Source organism: Phacochoerus africanus, chromosome 5, assembly GCF_016906955.1.
Source record: "Phacochoerus africanus isolate WHEZ1 chromosome 5, ROS_Pafr_v1, whole genome shotgun sequence".
Taxonomy (NCBI): domain Eukaryota; kingdom Metazoa; phylum Chordata; class Mammalia; order Artiodactyla; family Suidae; genus Phacochoerus; species Phacochoerus africanus.
Window position 1 is genome coordinate 122,684,147 of NC_062548.1, and position 20,820 is coordinate 122,704,966.

General features: G+C 41.9%; 1 protein-coding gene across 1 annotated transcript; it reads left to right on the top strand.

The window, feature by feature from the left end:
* The first annotated feature begins 2,058 nt into the window (after positions 1-2,058).
* On the top strand, positions 2,059-19,874 carry LAPTM4A (lysosomal protein transmembrane 4 alpha). The gene is made up of 7 exons (XM_047782580.1): positions 2,059-2,680; positions 10,129-10,249; positions 13,865-13,941; positions 14,048-14,170; positions 17,104-17,199; positions 17,885-17,983; positions 19,259-19,874. The coding sequence occupies exons 1-7, from the start codon at positions 2,570-2,572 to the stop codon at positions 19,331-19,333; spliced, it is 702 nt and encodes a 233-aa protein (XP_047638536.1). The 5' UTR covers positions 2,059-2,569; the 3' UTR covers positions 19,334-19,874.
* The last annotated feature ends 946 nt before the right edge of the window (positions 19,875-20,820 follow it).

The following is a 20,820-nucleotide window of genomic DNA, read 5'->3' on the forward strand; positions in this document are numbered from 1 at the left end:
TGCGCCACAGCTGCAGCACATACTGGCCTTGTAACTTTGGACATGTAGTGTAACTTCTTTGTTGAGTCAAGTAACATAAAAGTGCCTGCCTTATAGATTTGTTGTGTTTGAAGATGAAATGATTCAAAATAAAGTGATTGGACACATGTATAGAACATAGCAAGGGCTATGAAAAACAATTTGTTTTGGTGTGGTGGGGATTATTAGTCTACTCCCTGATTAGTGGAGAAATTCATAATTCATTCTGAGTTAAACTGCTACCACCTCATTCCATTCTTTAGTGTAGCTTGGCTTAACTATGGATGGCCTCCCAGAGAGTTTGAAAGTATGATGCAAAGCAGGGTAATTGTGCGTGGACAATTCCTTCAGTGCTGAGAAGTAAGCAGAGTCTCTGCTGTTCTAGAATGAACATTTTAGTGGGGGAGATAAATAATCAACAATCAATATACAATCTCAGACAGCGTTCACTGAAGCCATGCCAGCGCAATAACATTTACACTAAATTCAGCACAGTGTTCAGCTAAGAATGGCAGAGGGGGAGACCTTTATTTTGTTTTTTTTTTCTTTTGGTCTCTTTAGGGCCACATCTGCGGGACATGAAAGTTCCCAGGCTAGCGTTTGAATGGGCGCCATAGCTGCCAGCCTACACCACAGTCACAGCAATGCCAGATCCAGGCTGTGTCTGTGACCTACACCATAGCTCACAGCAACACCAGATCTTTAAACCACTGAGCGAGGCCAGGGATCGAACCTGTGTCCTCATGGATACTAGTCAGGTTCATTACCATTGAGTCACAATAGGAACTGCCATTTTTGTCCTCTAAACAGAAGTGTACTTTCCAAAGAATAAAACCACGTATTTTCTTAAAAGTCATGTCTCATACAAATACAAAATGAACAGTCTCAAAGATCTTATTTAGTAATTAATCAACAAGTGGACCAGTAAGATACAAGAACCAGTTTAAAGAACCAATAAAGTACCTACTTACATTGTTCAAACAGGACTGGGAAAAGAATTTACAAATAGCTGCAAAATGGCTTTTTCCAAGGAGGGGGAATTCAACAAGACGTTTGATGGACAAGAAGAATATTTCCTCTTGCTATCAGTTATCTACAATTTAGAGTTGAACAGATGTCTACTGAAAAAAAACAAAAAACAAAAAGCCATGCACAACCTAAAAGCTGAGAACTATGTTTTATTTGCCAGATTTACTGAGGACTTGCGTCCAGGAGACATTCTCTCAGACAGCTCTCAGGGGTTGTTCTAAAGAGGTAAAGAAGCAGCGGATATACAGCGGTTTTTTACAAAAAAAATCCCAGGTAGTCAGAACATCAAGATCACAGTGCTTTTCCATTTATGGTAAAATCCAAGAGTCTAGGCTTACTGAAACTATCCCTTTGATATGCACCTTACCATCGAGTGCCAGCCAGCAAGCTATTTTTCTGCTATCCTGAATCCCCTCAGGCTGTACCACTCACTGGTGGTGGCTTCAGAGGCTGATGCCTTGATGCCACAATTTCCTTTGTTTACTGAAATGGGGAGATGACATTCTTTGCTCCCTTAGCTCCACAAGGAAAGATGGAGAGCTCCTGTAAATGCAGAATACCCAGAAAGGTGAGCCAGACTATGGCTGGTTTTTCACGGAAAACACCTAGGTCACCGTGTTTCACCATTTTTGTGAAATTGTGTTTCCTTGTGTGTCATTGTGTTTCATAATTTTTCTGTATAAACGTCACTCTATCATTACCCAGGAGCTAAGCAGTTCTTCCACTTTATTTTGCTTCTATTTTTCTCAATCCTTCTTAGCTGCCCTTGGCAGGGAATGGTATTTCTTTGCTTCTACCATGGAGGCGTCAGTGTGAGTTAAAACAGAAACCTAACATCTTACTCCTCCAGGAAGTCCCGAATTTCTTCAGTTGTCAAGGCCCCGGAGCGGGAATTAGCCCCGCCCCGCCCCTTCCCCACAGGCACCGCCCCTGACCAGCCCAATAATCAAACTGCGCGCAAAGGTCACGTGAGCAGCTGTTGTCCCGTGACACTTCGGAAGCGGTACGTGGCAGACGTCACTCAGAAAAGTCCTTCGTGCAGGCTTTCCGCCACCCACCTCATCTCGCCTCTCCTTTTTGCCATCAAACGCTTCTCTTGGGAATGGTGAACTACCGACCTCTCCCCCAACCAGAACTCCTCTAGACCTACGAGCTAGCTCATGCCCTCACGTGAGAGGCGGGGATTTATTAGTGCTAAGACGAGTTGCGATTCTGATTGGGCGTGAGGTCTTGTCAATCTCCAGACTTTTCCAATCAAGAGCCGCGTCTGCCCAGCTTTTCGCTCTTCTATTGGCCTGAGTGCGGGAAAGGTGGAGAAAAAGGCTAAAAGGAACTCGCGCGAGAGTGGCGCTCGGTACTCAGTGCGCAGGTGCGAAGACTCTTGGCTGGGGCCCTGGCCGGGGGCTGGCTTGAAGACGCGTCGTTTGTTTTTGGACGCATTGAGAGAGCCGTCTGGTATCAACCGCTGGGCGGAAGGCGTTTGTAAGGGGCCCGGCCACGAACGAGGCCCACGAGTTTCCCGATGGTGTCCATGACTTTCAAGCGGAGCCGCAGCGACCGGTTCTACAGCACCCGGTGCTGCGGCTGTTGCCATGTCCGCACCGGGACGATCATCCTGGGGACCTGGTACATGGTAAGGGCGAGCGAGGCGCGGGGATAGAGGCCCTGGGGGGAGTGCCCAAGAGTGGGAAGTGGGAGGGGGGCTGGTCCGAAAGGAAGTGAGTGTTCCCACTGGGAGGGGGTGGGGCGGAGGGTAGAGGACCTTCTTTGCGGGGGGGGGGGGGCTCTAACTTTGAAGTGGGGAGAGTGTCTCGGAATCGGAGGGGTTGGGTGGCGATGGGAAGGTTGTTGCTTGGTAGGGTTAAGAGGAGAAAAGCAGGATTGGGAAAGGCAGAGGAGTAGCGGGCAGTGGGTGGGGGGCGGGATGAGGGTGCTAGGTTTTGGTGTGGGGAATTCTGGAAATTACCAGGTTTCGAGATCTTTTTGTGTGCTTCCGTGATCTGAAAGAACTCTCCCCTCCCCCAGTGCTTCCTGGAATTTGTTTTTCCTAACGAGACAATTAGGACCAGACCTTCATATATGCAGCGTAGTTTTAATATTATGCCTTGCCTGAAGGAAAAGTGACAGATCTGGTTTCAAAGCAGTTGTTTGTGGTTCCTTGGATCTTATTTGTTACATTGTGTTTGTGATGTAGGCAGAAAGGTCTCTGTTGTGAGTCTGGACATTCACTTGGCGGTAATACCATTTACCAGGATTTACTTAGACTCGATTTGCCTTTTCCTGATACAGTTCCCCCTACCCTGCTCTTGAGACGCTTATGCTATCAAACCCATTCCATTTTTTTGAGACCTTTATTGACCGCCTCTTCCGTTTTGGCTACATATGCTAGCATTCTCTGTGTTTTAAGATCTGTGTGATTTTATGTCATAACCAAGTTGACGGTGTTATTGATTGGGGGGTTCACTAGTAATACCTTTGTGATTTCTTACCATCTCCAGTACCCATATAGTAAATAAGCTAATTTGTGACTTCTAAATATGTGATTCTATTTAGGTAGTTATGATGACTTTACAGACGTTTTGACAAACCTCATGTTGTGGACTTGGCCACATTTGCTAATGACTTCGTGATTTTAAAAATTTGTATTACTTTTGGTTTGGGAAACTGTGGCATTAGTGAGACTGCAATTTTCTGATAACTTCTCTGAACTGCAAAAAAGGAAGAGCTTTACCACACATTCTTTTTGCCTTTCTTCTCTTTACTTGATACCCCAAAGCCTCCATCGAAACTATTATCATTTGCCAAACACCAGTTGAAAATCATCCTCAGGCAGATAGATACAGGTTCATGGCCCACCCCCAGGGGGCTACCTGAGCTCCCCATTATTCCTGATTGCTGTGTTTTTACAGTCTGCCTCATTAATGTACATTAAAAACAACAAAACTTGACTGTGTAGGCTTATTTGCATGTTTCAAAATTTATTGTAATATTTCCTGTACTTTTATGTTAGGAAACATCATCTTAGTGCTATAGTTAAATCACATTTCCTCCACAGAGACCCCCTCCCCCTTGTTTTATATTTTAACTAATTTGTAACACTGGACATTGATTAAGTTCATGGCAGTAGCAGCATTGTTTCTTTTTAGGGTCGAACCCGTGGCATATGGAGGTTCCCAGGCTGTGTTTCTTCATATTGCTCAGGGTCTGGGTCTTCAGTTTCTTTTGTTTGTCCTTAGCTCTGCTTTCCCTAAATAATTCAAATCTTTAGGGTCCTCAAGACTCAACCTTGCCTCTCTGGAAGATAACCTTCCCTCCTACTTAACTGAGAGAGCCCAGCAGCCTGGGACTCTTGCCTGCAAGCTTAATTTTCCTGTTTCTTCTCGGATTCTTCCCTCCATTCACAGAACAAAGGATTTCTAACTCCTCCTCAAGAAGAAAATAAGCACCATCTCAATTTCAGCCATCTGAATGTAATTGGCTGTATTTCTTTCCAAGGCAGATTTTTTTTGATGCTGTGGGCTCAGCTCATAAAAATTAAAGGAATAGCAGGGAAGAGTAGGAGCTATAAACCACAAAACTCAAAATACAGAGGGAAGAACTTTAGTAAGGGCATTTTTTTTGAAATAGAGAGCAGGGAATTTTAATTCTGTCTCCCACTGGAAGGACTCGACATGAGGAAAAAATCCGTGCTTTAGTTTCATTAAAAAAAAGTGCCATGGATATTGTTTCTTTGCACAGATTTTTCTGGTTAGGAGACTATTACTAGCTGCTTAAATTAATTAACATGTTTTAAGAGATCTGTTGATCATCTACAATGTATGGCTATGGTGCACATACAAAAAGGATAAATCACTGGGACCTATGTTATTCGTCTTTTGTATTCTTATTATCTGCCACACACAGGCTCCCAAGTGTTTCTTGCCTTGACTATGGCATCTGCCTTTAAGATATTGATGCTATTGCAAAGAACTTTGGAGCACAGATACAACAATGCAATTTATGGTACAGTTTCAAGGGAGAAGGAAGTGGTCAGTAGTATCAGATTCAAATTAGATTAAGGACTGGAAAAGGCCTTTGGTTTTGGCAATTACAGTTTTTGCCGGTGACTTTGAAAAGTGTGGCTTTAGAATCATAGCAGTGTAAATGCACACTTTTCTGCTTAGTTGGGAAGACACATGACATTTAGAAAAACAAGACCACGGAGACACAAACAGAGGACTTGTCCACATAGTTGCATTTTGTTGCTAAAGAAAAGCTTCTTTATTAAGACAGGAATACTACAGGAGTGGATGAAGTAGAATGTCACTTCCCTCTCCAGGTACCTTGTCAGGATCCTCTTCCTCTGCTGTTCCAGGTTGGTAGAATATTGATGATCCTCTTTAGATGATCCTGTGCTGTTTGGAAGGTGGGGGTGCAGTCCTCCCTCCTGCTGGGGCAGACACTGTGTCAGTGACTTTGTATCTGATACAGTGTCATTGCATTTCTAGCAACTCCTTCTGGTCTACTGTTAAGGTGCGTGTACACTGTATACTGAAGGATTAATTGTATGATATTAAATAGTGCGGTAGAACACCAGACACAGAAGCTAGAACCAGTTATATGCACCAGCTCTGAGGTGTTAGCCTTTGGCATTTAGATTTGAAAGAAGCATGCCTGGCAGAATACCTGGTTTAAGTGTTAGGAAATTTCAGAATGAGTTGCGCTTTAAACTCTGACATTCATCAGTTGTTTTCTCTATCATTTATTGAATATTTTGAAGCCAGACAATTTTAAACAACAGTTTCTTATGTGGTATAAGTTCAGATGTTTATTGAACGATTGAAAATGAGCTTAGAAGTTGCTGCAAGGGCGTCCTCCTTCACAGTTAATGGTGTAGTACAAAAAGACATTTGGAGTGTTTGGTATAATTTTAGGTTGGTGGAAAGATTTAATATATGGCTCACTTTTCATGAGCATCTTAATTGTAAAGAATCTAAAAGTTAGGTAGCTGGGAAAGACTTGAAGACAGGCTACCTCAAGCTATATTGTTTCTAGTTCCCACCCCTGACTCATTTAAGTAAAGTATAGTTTGTTTGTATTTCCAAGTTAGAATCTTGTCTCAAACCCCTCCCCCCCTTTTTTTTTGCCTCAGTGACTTTGCCTATGCTATTCTTGCTCACCAAAATGCTCCCTCCTCAAGTCACTTTTTAAAACTATTGAGAAAAATCTCAACGACACAAAAATGGTGAAATAGTATAAAAACCTCCCATTCACTCATCACAGCTTCTGTCATTAACAGCCATTTTGCCAATTCCAGTTAGTTTTTTAATGGTTAGTTCACTTCTTTTCTTGGTGGCGCTTTGTAGCTTCCCAGCCAGAGGGATCTAGTGTCCTTGCTATGTACTTGGAAAAGTTACTGCATACCTATTTGTATGTACTTACTGAATAGTACTGATTACACATTAGTGTGATGATCTTTTTAAAATTTTTCTCCTGCACAAAAGAATACCCTCCCTGAGGGAGGAAGATGATTTGTCTTCTTATATAAAATGTGTTAAGTAGTAACTTAATAATTAAAGCATTGGAAGTATTCATTAGACATTTGTTAAATGAATTGTCTCCAAAAATAGTAGAAATAACTCATTTGTAACTGCACATCTGGTAAACAACTATATACGAACATTTGATTGTAATATATGTATATTTAACAAAAGTAGTTTTAAAGATGGTCAGCTTTGATCTTTATCTGATGGCAGCTCTCTGCTGACTTGCCCAGACCCTCATCAGCATGCCCTGAGACATTGTTCTAATTACAGTCTTCACACATATTGGCGTGTGGCTAAATATGCTGTGAGGAAAGTAAAGAATAATGATTAAAAAAAACAACACATACAGAAACAAAAACCAGTCTTCAAGGAATCGTCTGGGATGGGTGTGGCAATGAAATGAAAAAGCTTAGAGGAATTACTTTCTGGAGGCTGAGTGCCTCCAAGGATCTGACACTGTTCCTTTGAAACAACTGAAATCTGACACATCTGTTCTCTGTTGTTGTATGCTTATTTTAAGTGTGCAAAGGGCTTACAGAAATGTAACACAGACCATATTGTTTAACCCACTAAATCCAGTACTTCTCCATTGGTGTGGCCATTGCCCCTGCTGTTACCTATTTGTATATATGCTGCATTCTGTACCTCTCCATATTACTAGGTTTAAAAGTCGATCATTGTTTTAATTACATTTTTACTAGTTTTCTTTCCTGAATGCAGTAAAAGGGAAAAAATGAATCAGAAGTAAATATTCTGGATTGGTTTGTAGGCTGTTGCTCTCCAGAGAAATTTTATCTTACAAGACCATAAAGTTTTATGTATATTTTGAAAAATGCTATATGGAGCTTAGTAGAAATATCAATTGTAACCAAAAGCAAGTAGGAGAGGGATTTCCCTTGTGGTGCAGTGGGTTAAGGATCCCAAGTTGTCACTGCAGTGTTGTCACTGCATCAGCTTGGGTCGCTGCTGTGGCCGGTTTTGATTCCTGGCCCACATACCGTGGGCGGGGCCAAAAAACAACAACAGCAAAAAAAAAAAGGCAAATAGGATAGGGTCTATATATGAGCACAAGTAGGTGCTCAGTGATGAATCTTTAAGATCACAGGATGTAGTACTAAAATACAAGTTGGGATTCTAATGAAATATAATGAATTCAATGAAGATTTGAAAATTCGAGCTTTTAGTGGAGTAGTACTGAACTTATTTTACCTTGTTTTAACTAATTTCTTGGTCCTTTTGATTAGAACTGTGATTGATTTTGTTTGATATTCAGGGGTATGACTCACAATGAAATGAAATTTGAAGTGTCACTAATGCTGGAGAAGGTGGTAGTGGGTGAGTCTGTGACTTACCCACAGAAGAGAAGAGATTTTTATAAATCCTACATGTGATACAAATATTTTTAAAAGGGTAATTAAACTCTTAATTTTTTTTTTTTTTGTCTTTTTGCCTTTTCTAGGGCCGCTCCCCATGGCATATGGAGGTTCCCAGGCTAGGGGTCGAATCGGAGCTGTAGCCACCAGCCTATGCCAGAGCCACAGCAACGCCAGGTCTGAGCTGTGTCTGCAACCTACACCACAACTCATGGCAACGCCAGATCCTCAACCCACTGAGCAAGGCCAGGGATCAAAACCCAAAACCTCATGGTTCCTAGTCAGATTCGTTAACCACTGAGCCACTATGGGAACTCCAAACTCTTTAAAATTTTTTTAAATTTATTTTATTGAAATACACTTTATTTACAGTGTTAGGTTAAACTCCTAAATAATTTTGGTGTGTTGTTTCCTTCATTTAGTAATTGAGTTTGTGTGTTTTTCTTGACGTGAGAGTATTTTTCTGTACAGTCTGAGCTTTTAAACTGTGACTGTATTGTGCTTAACAAAGAAAAGTTTTCCGAGTTGATTTAGAACTGATTTCTATACACAGAAGATACAGTGTTTTGGTAGATATATCTGATTGTTCAATAATTAATTCACCTAACCGTACACCACATACACTGTCCAAGACCCATTGCAATAAAAAAGGACAGTAGGAGTTCCCATTGTGATTCAGCAGTAATGAACCTGACTAGTATCCATGAGGATGCGGGTTCGATCCCTGGCACTGCTCAGTGGCTTAAGGATCTGGTGCACAGATGCAGCTCGGATTTGGCATTGCTGTGGCTGTGGTGTAGGCAGGCAGCTGTAGCTCCCATTCAACCCCTAGCCTGGGAACCTCCATATGCCGCAGGTATGGCCCTAAAAAGAAAAGGGGGGGCAATAAAAAAAAAATCAGCCTTCAACTTGGGAGTCACCTTGCACATATAGTCTCTTATAAGACCTTTCACAAGCTTTGAAGGGTAAAATGCCTAGCTTTTCAGCAGTGCAAGGGAAAAAGCATGTAACTGAGCATGTTTTATTTAGAAGTAGAAACATTTTATACCCTTAGATAATGGTTTCTTTTGGAAAGATCTCAAAACAGGTGTTGCTTAGGAATGGTTGTAAGTAATCCTGCAGTGCTAAGAGGCAGGATGTCTTAAAGAGAACCAGGGTTTGTTATCCTAGCTCCTCTTAGCAGCTCAGTGAGCTTAACTCAAGGTACTTCACTTTGCTGAAGAACCTTAGTTTCCCCACCTGCAAATGGGTGTTAATACTTGACAAGGTTGTTGTGAGGAATAAGTGAAGTAATCTGTGTAAATTTACTTGATTTATAGTGTATCCTCAATTGATTCTGAATTAGATACTGTGATGTTGTTTATCTTAAAGATAAAATTGGACTGCTGATCTTAGTATGGAATGCCTTTAACTGTTAAGCTGTGTTATTTATCATTCAGGGTGGTCAGAAGAGGGCTACAAAGTAGAGATTGTTTCAAATACTCTTGATAAAGCTCAGCTATCCCTTGAAAGTATCAAATGTTCGGCTTTTCACAAAGGCAAGGAAGGCAGATTCTGTGAACTTTAGATAGGGAAACCTATTCCAGTCCTCCCTGAGATTTCCATATCAAATCATTAGAGGGCTCGTTTGGAGCACTTAAAGGAAGTGGTGCCTCCTGGGATAACTGTTACAGCTAACATTAATAGCTTGAGGCAGAAAGAATTTCCTTTTCCAGTTGGAGTTACACCCTGGTAGACTAGATATCATGATGGGATTTCAACAAGATGTTTGACAAAGTTTCAGGATGTTCTTCTGGACCAGATAGACTTTTTTTTTTTTTTTTTTTTTTTTAATTTTTTGGCCCTGTCCTCAGCTTGTGGAAGTTCCTGGGCCAGGGATCGAACCCATGCCATAGAAGCAACCAGAGCCTCTGCAGTGACGATCCTTAACATGCTGCACCACAAGAGAACTCCCAGGCCTGGGCCGCTGCAGTGATAACACTAGATCCTTACTCTACTGTGCAACATGGGAGCTCCTATTTTAAGCTATTCTTAAAGTGGTATTGTGTATTTTATCTCACAGGTAGTCCCTTTTTTAGGTCTTTGTTACTTCAAGTAAAACAATGTTAAGCAGACATCTAAAGATTGTGCTAAAGACTGGTTCTTTGTTAATAATGTAATTGACAAAATGTTGTCTTTCATAGGTGGTCAACCTGTTGATGGCAATTTTGCTGACTGTTGAGGTGACACATCCAAACTCAGTGCCAGCTGTCAACATTCAGTATGAAGTCATTGGCAATTACTATTCATCTGAGAGAATGGCAGGTATGTTTTTAGTTGAAAATATCTCCTGCTAATTACACATACTTATTATTTAGAGGATTAAACTTTTTTTCCTCTTTTCTCTCTCCTGTCCCTGGCCTATAGAAGTTCCTGGGCTTGGGATCAAAGCTGTGCCACAGGAGCAACCAGAGCCACCACAGTGGTAATGCCAGATCCTTAACCTGCTGTGCCACAGAACTCCTAGATTAGCTTTTGTCATAAAGCTCTGTATTTCATTACATTTGATCCATCAGTGAAGGGTTTTTTTTTTAATTGGTTATTAATTTAAATGATTTATTGTTTCTGATCCATCAGTGAAGTTGTTTTTTTTTAAATTGGTTATTAATTTAAATGATTCATTGTCCATAGGTCTAACCTATTTCTAGAAACCAGGTAGCATTTTTGTGGCATCTGTTATACATTGTAGTGAGATACTAGTAACAGTTGTTCATACTGTGTTTTTAAAGTGTTTCTGGTTTTTTTTGAACGAGTCTTTTGATTGTCTTTTCTAGTATAGTGCTTTGATTTTGTTGTCAGATTGAGAGCAGAAATACCAAGAATATACAGAAACATTCTTTCTGGCATTTATTTTTTTTCTGAGTAATCTGTTTTTCTTTAAATCCAGAATAGAAAAATATAACTAGTTTCCAGTGGCGATTTTTGGCATTTATAAAACACTAATTTTAGCTGTAAAATTTTACTGAACCAGCTAATGTCAGAATTTTCCCTTTTCATGTGTGTTTCTCTTAAAATTGAGGTATAGGAAAGGATTCAGGGTCATTGAGAGTCTTAAACGTCTGTACAACTAGCCCTTTTGCTAAAGCTGCAGAGAAGTCACAGGTCTGTTGCGTGTTGCATGAGTGTTCTCCCTTTTGTAGAGAAAATCACATGTATTCACTGTTAGATTTTTGTTGATTATAGTCTACCAAGCCCCCTCCCCCCCTTTTGTTTTTTGCTTTTTAGGGCCGTACCTGAGCGATATGGAAGTTTTCCCAGGCTATGGGTTGAATCAGAGCCACAGCTGCCAGCCTGCACCACAGCAACTTGGGATCCGAGCCGCATCTGCGACCTACACCACAGCTCGTAGCAAGGCTGGATTCCCGACCCACTGAGCGATGTCAGGGATCGAACCTGTGTCCTTATGGATACTAGTCAGATTCGTTTCTGCTGCACTACAACAGGAATTCCCCAAAGCCCTGTTAAGAGAATATAAAAATGCATAATTTTTAGTCATATGATAGTTGGTGTTTCTTTGGAATGTAAAAACAGAGCCAGTGAGCACAAAGTTAATTTCTGATCATTGGTGTGATTGCAAGGTGTGTTTTTTTTTTTTTTTTTTTTTTTTTAATGTCTTTAGGGTCACACCCTTGGCATATGGAAATTCCCAGGCTAGGGGTCGAATTGGAGCTCTAGTTCTAGCTACTAGCTACTGCCCACAGCCACAGTCACAGCAATGCGGGATCCGAGCCATATCTGTCACCTACACCACAGCTCACGGCAATGGTCCTTAACCCACTGAGTGAGGCTGGGATTGAACCAGAGTCCTCTCATGGGTACTAGTCAGGTTCGTTACCACTGAGCCACGATGGGAACACCTGATTACCAGTTTTTTAATGAGGTTTGTGATTATTTTTAATCAGCTGAAAAGGGATGACACTCAGTATGTAAGAGATACTTCTGCAGCATATGCACGCAGTTTTTCATATATGAATTTGTCTTTATTTGTGTTCACTTTGGAAATTGATGAACACTCAAGGACCTCCCAGAGGAGGTTTCAATGTGGTGGTGGGTGGAAACGTGAGGTTCTTCTCTAGGCATCTAGCCCCTCGTATTTTGTTTGCTTTATTAATTTGCAAATGCTGGAGCGACTTGTCAGAGGCATTGAATATGTTTCCTACCCACCACCACCTCTCTCCTCTGTTTTGCTGTTTGTTGCTCCAGTGGAAGACCTTGAACTTCACCTTCAGTATTTTAAGAAAATGAAATAAATGTGTAATCTGCTAATAACAGATTCTTGAAAGCTGATTGTTTGAATTACAAACTTTTCTTTCAAGTTTGTCAGTACCAGTCCTGTATAACTTCATACTTCGTTTAGTTCTTCCTTGGGGGTTCCCACTGTGGGGCAGTGGGTTAAGAATCCAACTGCAGTGGCTCGGGTCACTGCAGAGGTGCAGGTTTGATCCCCAGGCTGGCACACTGGGTTAAAGGATCCAGCGTTGCTGCCGCAGTGATTCAGATTCAGTCCGTGGCACAGGAACTTCTGTATGCCGTGGGTGTGGCCAGAACATTTAAAAATAATAATAAAAATAATTCTTCCCTTGAGCCACCCTAGAGCCATTTCGTGTGCTGAGGCAGGGAGGCCCTTTACATCCCTGACATTTAGCTGTCCTACATCCTCTAGGAAAATGGGAAGAAGGCTATTCTTAGTTTAGTGCCACATATTGATGCCGTTTGTATTGCCAGGTGACAGGATAATACATGACATTTATCTGATAGTGAGAACATTCAGCATTTAGTCTAATCATTCAGATTCTTCATGCAAGAGGCATGGAGTCAACTTCATATTTGTGCTAGTAAGTCAAATGTGGTTTAGTTTTTTTTTTTTTAGATTACTTGCGTGCTTTTTTGTTTTGTTTTGATTGAGACTACATGGGTGCTTTGTGAGAAAGTTTAGTGAACCTGGATTAATGTACAAAAAGGGAGCAACCTGAGGAACTGCTGAATGAAGAAGAAAATAGACCCTTGTGTAGCAGAGGAGCCAAGGTTGGAGGGATGCTGGGTGGAGAATTCAGATGTTGAGATGGGGGTTAATGGAAACCTTGGATTTCAGATGATGTGTTTTATCTAAGGCAAGCAAGGGCATCGGTGGCATTCTGTGTTAAAGACGTCTGTCTCTTAAGCATAATACCAGTCTTTCACTCCAGTTAAATCCTCCTTGTCTCACAAGACCCAACTTAGTTCATTTCTTTCATATTTTTTCATGAGTTCTGTAGGCAAAACTAATTGTTTCTGCTTCTGTGGTAGCACTTGCCACATTGAATTATAATTATCTATTTGCACGTCTTCAGAAGTTAGGCTCTGGACAGAGGTCTGTCTCTCTGGCAGAGGACCTGGTTCACATGCTATCCTAAGTCAGTGTCAGCAACTTGAGGCAGTTTAACAAACAAGAAAAACAAAGGCGCACATTTCTCAAGTTTCATTACTTAATGCTGAGGCAGATTTTTTTTTTTACTTTCTTGGCCTTGGATGTTTTCATAGCCAGTCTTGAAAATAATTCAGATGTTTTAAAGCTAGCTCAGTGGCTCAGTGGTTAACGAATCCGACTAGGAACCATGAGGTTGCGGGTTCAATCCCTGGCCTTGCTCAGTGGGTCAAGGATCTGGCGTTGCTGTGAGCTGTGGTATAGGTTGCATTTTCTGTGGCTGTGGTGTAGGCTGGTGGCTACAGCTCTGATTTGACGCCTAGCCTGGGAACCTCCATATGCCGCGGGAGCAGCCCAAGAGATGGCAAAAAGACAAACAACAACAACAACAACAAACCCCTACTATTTTGTTATGAAGAGCTTTATTTTTGTTATGTAAGTAGCTTAATTAGCTTTTTTTGTTCTTGTTTTCTTAGATAATGCCTGTGTTCTTTTTGCGGTCTCTGTTCTAATGTTTATAATCAGTTCAATGCTGGTTTATGGAGCAATTTCTGTAAGTATCCTATGTTTTTACCTTTTAGAGTTTGGCTTTTACTGAGTGCTACTTAGCCATTTCACATATGTGATGTGATGTTGTGGTTGCTATTTTTTTCCTTCAGTATCAAGTGGGTTGGTTGATTCCATTCTTCTGTTACCGGCTTTTTGACTTCGTTCTCAGCTGCCTGGTTGCTATCAGTTCTCTAACTTACTTGCCAAGAATCAAAGAATATCTGGATCAATTAGTAAGTGTGTATGCTAATTAAACTTTTTTTTTCTCATTTTAGGTAAAATATTTACATTGAAATTCAGAGTCAGCTTTTAGATGCTATTTTTATTTTAACCTACCCTGTTTATGATTTAGCGTTTTAAAATAATTACTATCCCTGCTTTTACCAATCATGTTCACTCCATTAAGATGAAAATAGAATATGTTTTTACCATACCATGTAGATAATCCTATATTAAGTCCCTCAAGCTGGATATCCTAGAACCTCAGGAGTATTTCAACTTTAGAGCATATGAAACATACAATAATCTGACAGTATTTGGCACTCATTAGAGTCGTGGCTTTCTGTCTTTGCAAGTATCTGTAGATATTTGAGTGCCCGCTGTAGCCTTCTTTCTCTTCTGGGCAAACTGTTAGTGAATGGTGTAGCTGTAAACAAAACTTCTTTTCTTCAAGGAGCAAACGCATGTATGTGGGGAGTTAAGCAATGATGGTCTCATCTGCGATAATGAATTAGGGCCCTCCCATGACAGCAGCAAAGGAGGCTCGAAGGTCAAAGCCGTGTGGTGGAGGGGCAGGGAGCACTCTGGCCTGACATAAGGTCTGGGTGGAGGTGAAGGATCCAGATAAATGAAAGTTTATTTCAGAAATGCTGTCTTATAGAAGAGTTTTTTTCTCGAAACCCACTTCAGATAGTCCATTTTGCATACCACCAAGTTTATCATTCATTCACGCAGAAAACATTTGTTGATTGCTTCCTGTGTGCAGGGCACTCTGCTAGGTCCTAGGGCTGTGTCAGTAAAACTGACTTTAAAGTGAAAGAATTGGAAAGTTGACTGTTTTTTGGGGTTTTTTTTTTAGGGTTGAACCCGAGGCATATGGAAGTTCCCAGGCTGGGGGTCGAATCGGAGCCGTAGCCACTGGCCCACGCCGCAGCCACAGCAACCTCGGATCTGAGCTGCGTCTTCCACCTACACTGCAGCTCACGGCAGTGCCGGATCCTTAACCCACTGAGTGAGGCCAGGGATCCAAGCCCTCGTCCTCATGAATACTGCTTGAGTTTGTTACCACTGAGCCACAACGGGAACTCCAGAAGTTGACAGTTATTGAATTAACATCGTGATAAAAGCAGTGAAGGAAAAGTGTTGGCTGCTGTGTGAGTGGGTGTAACACAGATAGCAGACCTGGCCTGGGAAGTGAGGTTTGAATTGCACTCCAGAGTCTGCATAGGACTGAAGGGAGGGAAAGTGCAGAAGAAGGTGTTCTGTCTAAGAGCTACCTGGAGGCAGGAGGGCAGCTGACAGTGTCAGGAGACTAAAGGAGGACCTTGGCGGCCTCACCCAGATGCAGGAACCAGGAGCAACATGAGATAGGGCTGGGGAGACGGAATCGGGGCAGAGCCTGCAGGCCTGCTCAGCCGTGGTCAGCAGCTTCCTAAGCTTAGTTCTCTCCGATCTGTCATCTCTGGCTGAAAATCTGCAAGCCTTCTGAGTAAAATTTCTAGCATTCACCATTTTCGATTTCTAGAAATCAAGAAGCTGACCCTTTTTGATTTCTAATGAAGGCTTAACAGTTTATCACAAGAACACCCTTAGCTAGGGTTTGGGATTGGTATGTGGATATGATTTTCTTTTTCTTTCTTTCGTGTTTTTCTGTTTTGTTTTTTGGTCCTTCGGGATTTCTGTGTGCTGCTTTTTAATGAAAATGTAAAGTTATTTGGGTCTTTGTGTTGGCATTTCCATTAAAAAAATTGTATGTTTTAAAAAATAAAATGAACTTTATAGAAAAACATCGAAAGGAATTTACTACTCCTTTTATAGAACCCCAGTGGTTTCTCCCCTCTGTTTTATTCACTTGGTGTCTCAGACTGGAAAATATTTTCTTTGTTGGCCAGCTTGTATGTAAATCCTAAATTATTCTTTTGTAATACCCTTCTCCCTGGACCTGGCTCATTGCCATGTATGCAGTAAATGCTAAAGAAATATTTGAGTAAATAAATACAGCTGATCCTTCTCGATAAAACATCATATGTCGCCAGGAAATAGTATAATATAATCCCAGGCTTCATAATCAGGGGCATACCTTCTTTGTGTCCCTTTCTGATGAGTGTTGAAATTAATTGACACTTGGCTTTTAAAAAATTATTTTCCCCACGTAGGACGGAATAGTTAATCTTGGCATCTCCCAACTGAGTAACTCAGTGACCCAGGGACATATCTAGGGTCATGTAAAGGAGATAGACCAGAGGCCGGAAAGATATAAAGAGAAAACAAGCTCGGTTTAGACTCTGAGGAGTAGTCTAGGCATTCATACATTTTAAGTGATCAATAGCATGCATTAATGATGAGGCTTGAGATTTTTTTTTTTAATTTTTTTTTTTTGCTATTTGTTGGGCCACTCCCACGGCATATGGAGGTTCCCAGGCTAGGGGTCGAATCGGAGCTGTAGCCACCGGCCTACGCCAGAGCCACAGCAACGCGGGATCCGAGCCACGTCTGTGCCCTACACCACAGCTCACGGCAACGCCGGATCGTTAACCCACTGAGCAAGGGCAGGGACCGAACCCGCAACCTCATGGTTCATAGTCGGATTCGTTAACCACTGCGCCATGACGGGAACTCCTTGAGAGTATTTTGAGTTAAATTCTGTTTATAAGTTTTTATTAGAATATCAGTTCTGACTTGGGTGCCTTTTGTTTGTATTCTTAAGATGCTCTCTAGGTAACCACAGAGTACATGCGCCATGGCTGAGTTACAGGGGTGTATGTGTCTGAAGTCCATGGTGTACGTGTCTGAAGTCCATGGTGTACTTAGGGCTCACTTTGTGCATTCTGGGGGTTTGGACCAGTGTGTAAAGACATGTACTCACCATTATGATGTCATACAGAAGAGTTTGCCTGCTCTAAAAATCCCTTCTGCTCTGGCTGTTCACCCCCCTCCTTTTTTATAGCCTGATTTCCCCTATAAAGACGACCTCCTGGCATTGGACTCCAGCTGCCTCCTGTTCATTGTTCTTGTGTTCTTTGCCTTGTTCATCATTTTTAAGGTGAGTTGCTGACTGAATACTTGGGGGTGGGGGGTGGGGGCGTTTGGACAGTGACACGGTTCATCTGAACCTTCTTTTTACCTTGTCTCCTTGCAGTCAGCAGTGAGTGAGTGTTTATTCTGACGTGGTGGTAGAGATAACTTCTAGGGAATGTTCTTCCTTTTGTTTTCAGGCAAATGGTTAGAAATGCCAGGATTCTTCCTAAGTGGAAGGAACATCATTATGTTTTTGGACATGGTTCATGATTAGGATTGAAAATATGTTAAAATTCCCAAGGTTCAGAAGTAGAATTTCTCCTGCAGCACAGTGGTCACACTTGAACCCCCAAACTCTGATTTCTCTGTCATACAGTGGTAATAGGAGTTTCCTAGTGGCGCAGCGGGTTAGGAATCCCGTGTTGTCACTGCTGTGGCACAGGCTTCATCCCTGTCCCAGGACTTTCTGCATGCCATAAGTGCAGCCAAAAACAAACAAGCAAGCAAGCAAGCCAACAACACAGTGGTAATAAAACCTGTGACATTTAAGTGAGGGCAGGTAGGGGGAGCACCTGGCCTGCGCTAGGTCCAAGCGGATGGAGATCCCTTCTCCGTAGAGAAAGCGGGAGAGAGCACTCTAAGACGCTTATTTTAGAGCACCGAGTCTGCTGAGTTTCCAGCATATGTAAATTTTGTTTGTATTCTTTTAGGCTTATCTAATCAACTGTGTTTGGAACTGTTATAAATACATCAACAACAGAAACATGCCAGAGATTGCTGTGTATCCTGCCTTTGAAGCACCTCCACAGGTGAAGGCCCCTTTAATATAGTAAAACTTGGGTAGCCACTGTGGATTATTCCCAAGAGGAGCACCTGGATCTCGACTTTCTTGTCACTGCCGTAACTGTGGTTTAGGGTATGGAAAAGCGTAAATTCACACGTCTCGGCATTTCCCAGTTGGAATCCCGAGAACACGGGCTAGAGGCACCCTGCACTGCTCGTCTCAGTCAGTTTGGCCAATAGGTTGGGTTCATAAGTGTTCTCCAAGTGTCGCACTTTGAGGGGGGGATCAGACAGGGGACAGTATTGTGAGCAGTGCCAGGCTCTTGGCTTTGGAAACTTCTAAGGCAGCGTACTTCCATCAGCTGAATCTTGTGTTGCTTTCCAGAAACATCAGTATGATCCAGAGGGGAAGCTGATTTTCCTCTGGGGAGGTAAATGCAGCGGATTCCATGACTCTGTTGGGGAGGCCTACCTCCCAGGCCCTCGAGTTGCCGCTGTGCTGTCCTCCCAGGTTTCCAACATGTGGAATGGATGTGGCCTCTGTAGGGTTAGTCTGTCACGTGAGAGTCACTTAGGTTCAAAAAAGCCACCCTCCTCCATAGGTGTGCCCTTGACCTTGGAGCAAATAATACAAGTACTTGATCCTTTAACCACAGATTCAGATGAAATTCAGGATCCAGCCTCATATTGGAGGCTTGGTTCAGCGGGGCCCTTGAGCGATCCTCAATCCCTGAGGTGTACTTGGCACTGCTGCTCTCTCAGTCACAGTGGAGTGAGGGGCGGCCAGTGGCACATACCTTGTGTCAAGGCATCCTGGTGGCCTGGGTCTGTTCAGAAGCAGGGTTTTGTCTGCCTGACCTGCTTCCATCATGCATCTCTAGCAGCCTTGATCAGAGCCTCGTGACCTGCTCATAAAGTTCTAGGTTGTTAGTCATCTCTTCTCTCAGCAGCTACAATTGGCTCTTGGACAGCATGGGTTTGAGCTGCGAGGGCCCACTGATAAGCGGATGTTTGTCACCAGTAAATGCTACGGTACTGCAGCATCTGCGTTGATTCCGCAGATGTGGAACTGCAGACACAGAGGGCAGACGCAGTGATAGGTGGATTTTCAGCTATGCGGAGGGTCTGTGCCCCTAACTCCCCACATTGCCCCCAGGTCAGGTGTACCTAGCTGACAGTTTTTTCAGTTCTTCTCTGTAGGTCTGTGTACCCCTAGTTAAGGTATTAAATCTGAAAGCCGAATTATTCCAAGTAGGATTTTAAAGGAGAATTAAGTCAATGTAATTTTTTTCTCTCTTCAGTATGTTTTGCCAACCTATGAAATGGCAGTGAAGATGCCTGAGAAAGAACCTCCGCCTCCTTACATACCTGCCTGAAGAAATGCTGCCTTTGTCAATAAACCCTATACCAGCTTTTCGTCTTGTTTATTTTACAGAATGCTGCAATACAGGGCTCTTCAAACTTGTTTGATATAAAGTACATTTTACTTTAAGCATTTATTTTCAAACACTAACAAGCTTGTTGGATATCTATGAAAAGACTTTTGTTGTTTTGTTCAGTATATTACATTTTAATAGTTTTTGAAGACAATCTAGGTTAAGAGCAAAATGCCATTGTTTGCCTTTGATTGGGGGGTGGGAAGGGGGCATTCTCCACACATAATCTTTTTTAACTTTGCACTTTCTTCATATCACAGTTTGTATTTTGGTTATTTGCTGCCCTGGATACTTTCAGGAAGAATGAAGTAAATATTCGGGGTGGGCGAGTTTAGTATAAGATCTGAAGTTTTCAGCTGTGAAAAAACAGAAAAAATATACTACATTTTGTCTTGACTGTGGGTGATGATGGTTGCATGTTTCTAATTTGTTCGTGTTTCCATCTTTGTGATAAGATGCTTTAATAAATCTCTTAAATATTTATTGTTGTTTTTTCATCTGTCATCCTCTTTCGGTAGGTAAAATGCAACATTTCCCATTATAATAAACTCTCTGCCGTGGTTTTTTGATACTTTGAAAATAGCCATAGCCCAGCTCAGTGGACCAACTCAGCGCTATTCCTGGGTGGGAAATAGCGGATCATCATGGCCTCTAGTCACTTCTTCATTTACAGCAGGTCTGTCTGCCAGGACGGACACAGGCCTTAGACCAGAACAGTCATAATGCATTAGTCCCAATTATTTCTCCAAAGAAGAGGAGAAATTTGTTGTTGTTAAGGGGTCATTGTCCAATTGAGGGAATTCTGTTGTTACATGACAGTTAAATATCCTAGTAAATAATGTCAGAACTGTTTGCCTTTAAAAGTTAATTTGTTTTTTCCCCTCTGCTAGTGCTAGAGAAAAACTTCAATGGGTTATTTAGTATATTTGATTCTAAAGTTTAAGTAGAAATAAGATTGAAAGATAAATGTTTAGCCTTTTTTTTTCCTTTTTTTTTTTTTTTTTTAATAGGAAGCAGCTTTACCTTGAGTAGTTGGTACATTTCACCATCTAAGTTTGATGCTCCCTTCATATTCCCACAAAAATGACTCAGGAGATACCCATGCCCTCCTAAATCCCAAAGTTCTGCTATCCTTTCTAACTTCAGTCTTTCTCATTCAGCATTATCCACTACCTAGCCTTCAAAATCTCAACCTATTTTTAATCTATTCTGGTCTCTCCTGTTCCCACCCACACCTGCACTTGTCCATACCACTCTATTCTGATTTGGGCTGTCTTGCTCCACTCTCTCATCTTTTACTTACCACTGTGAATGTAGCTGCAAAAGCTCTGTAAAGTTCCAGCTATTTCTGCGGCCTGTGAGGCCCTTACTGCCAAAATGGAGCTCACCAGACTACACAGTCTCTCTGGCATCATGAGCACACTTAC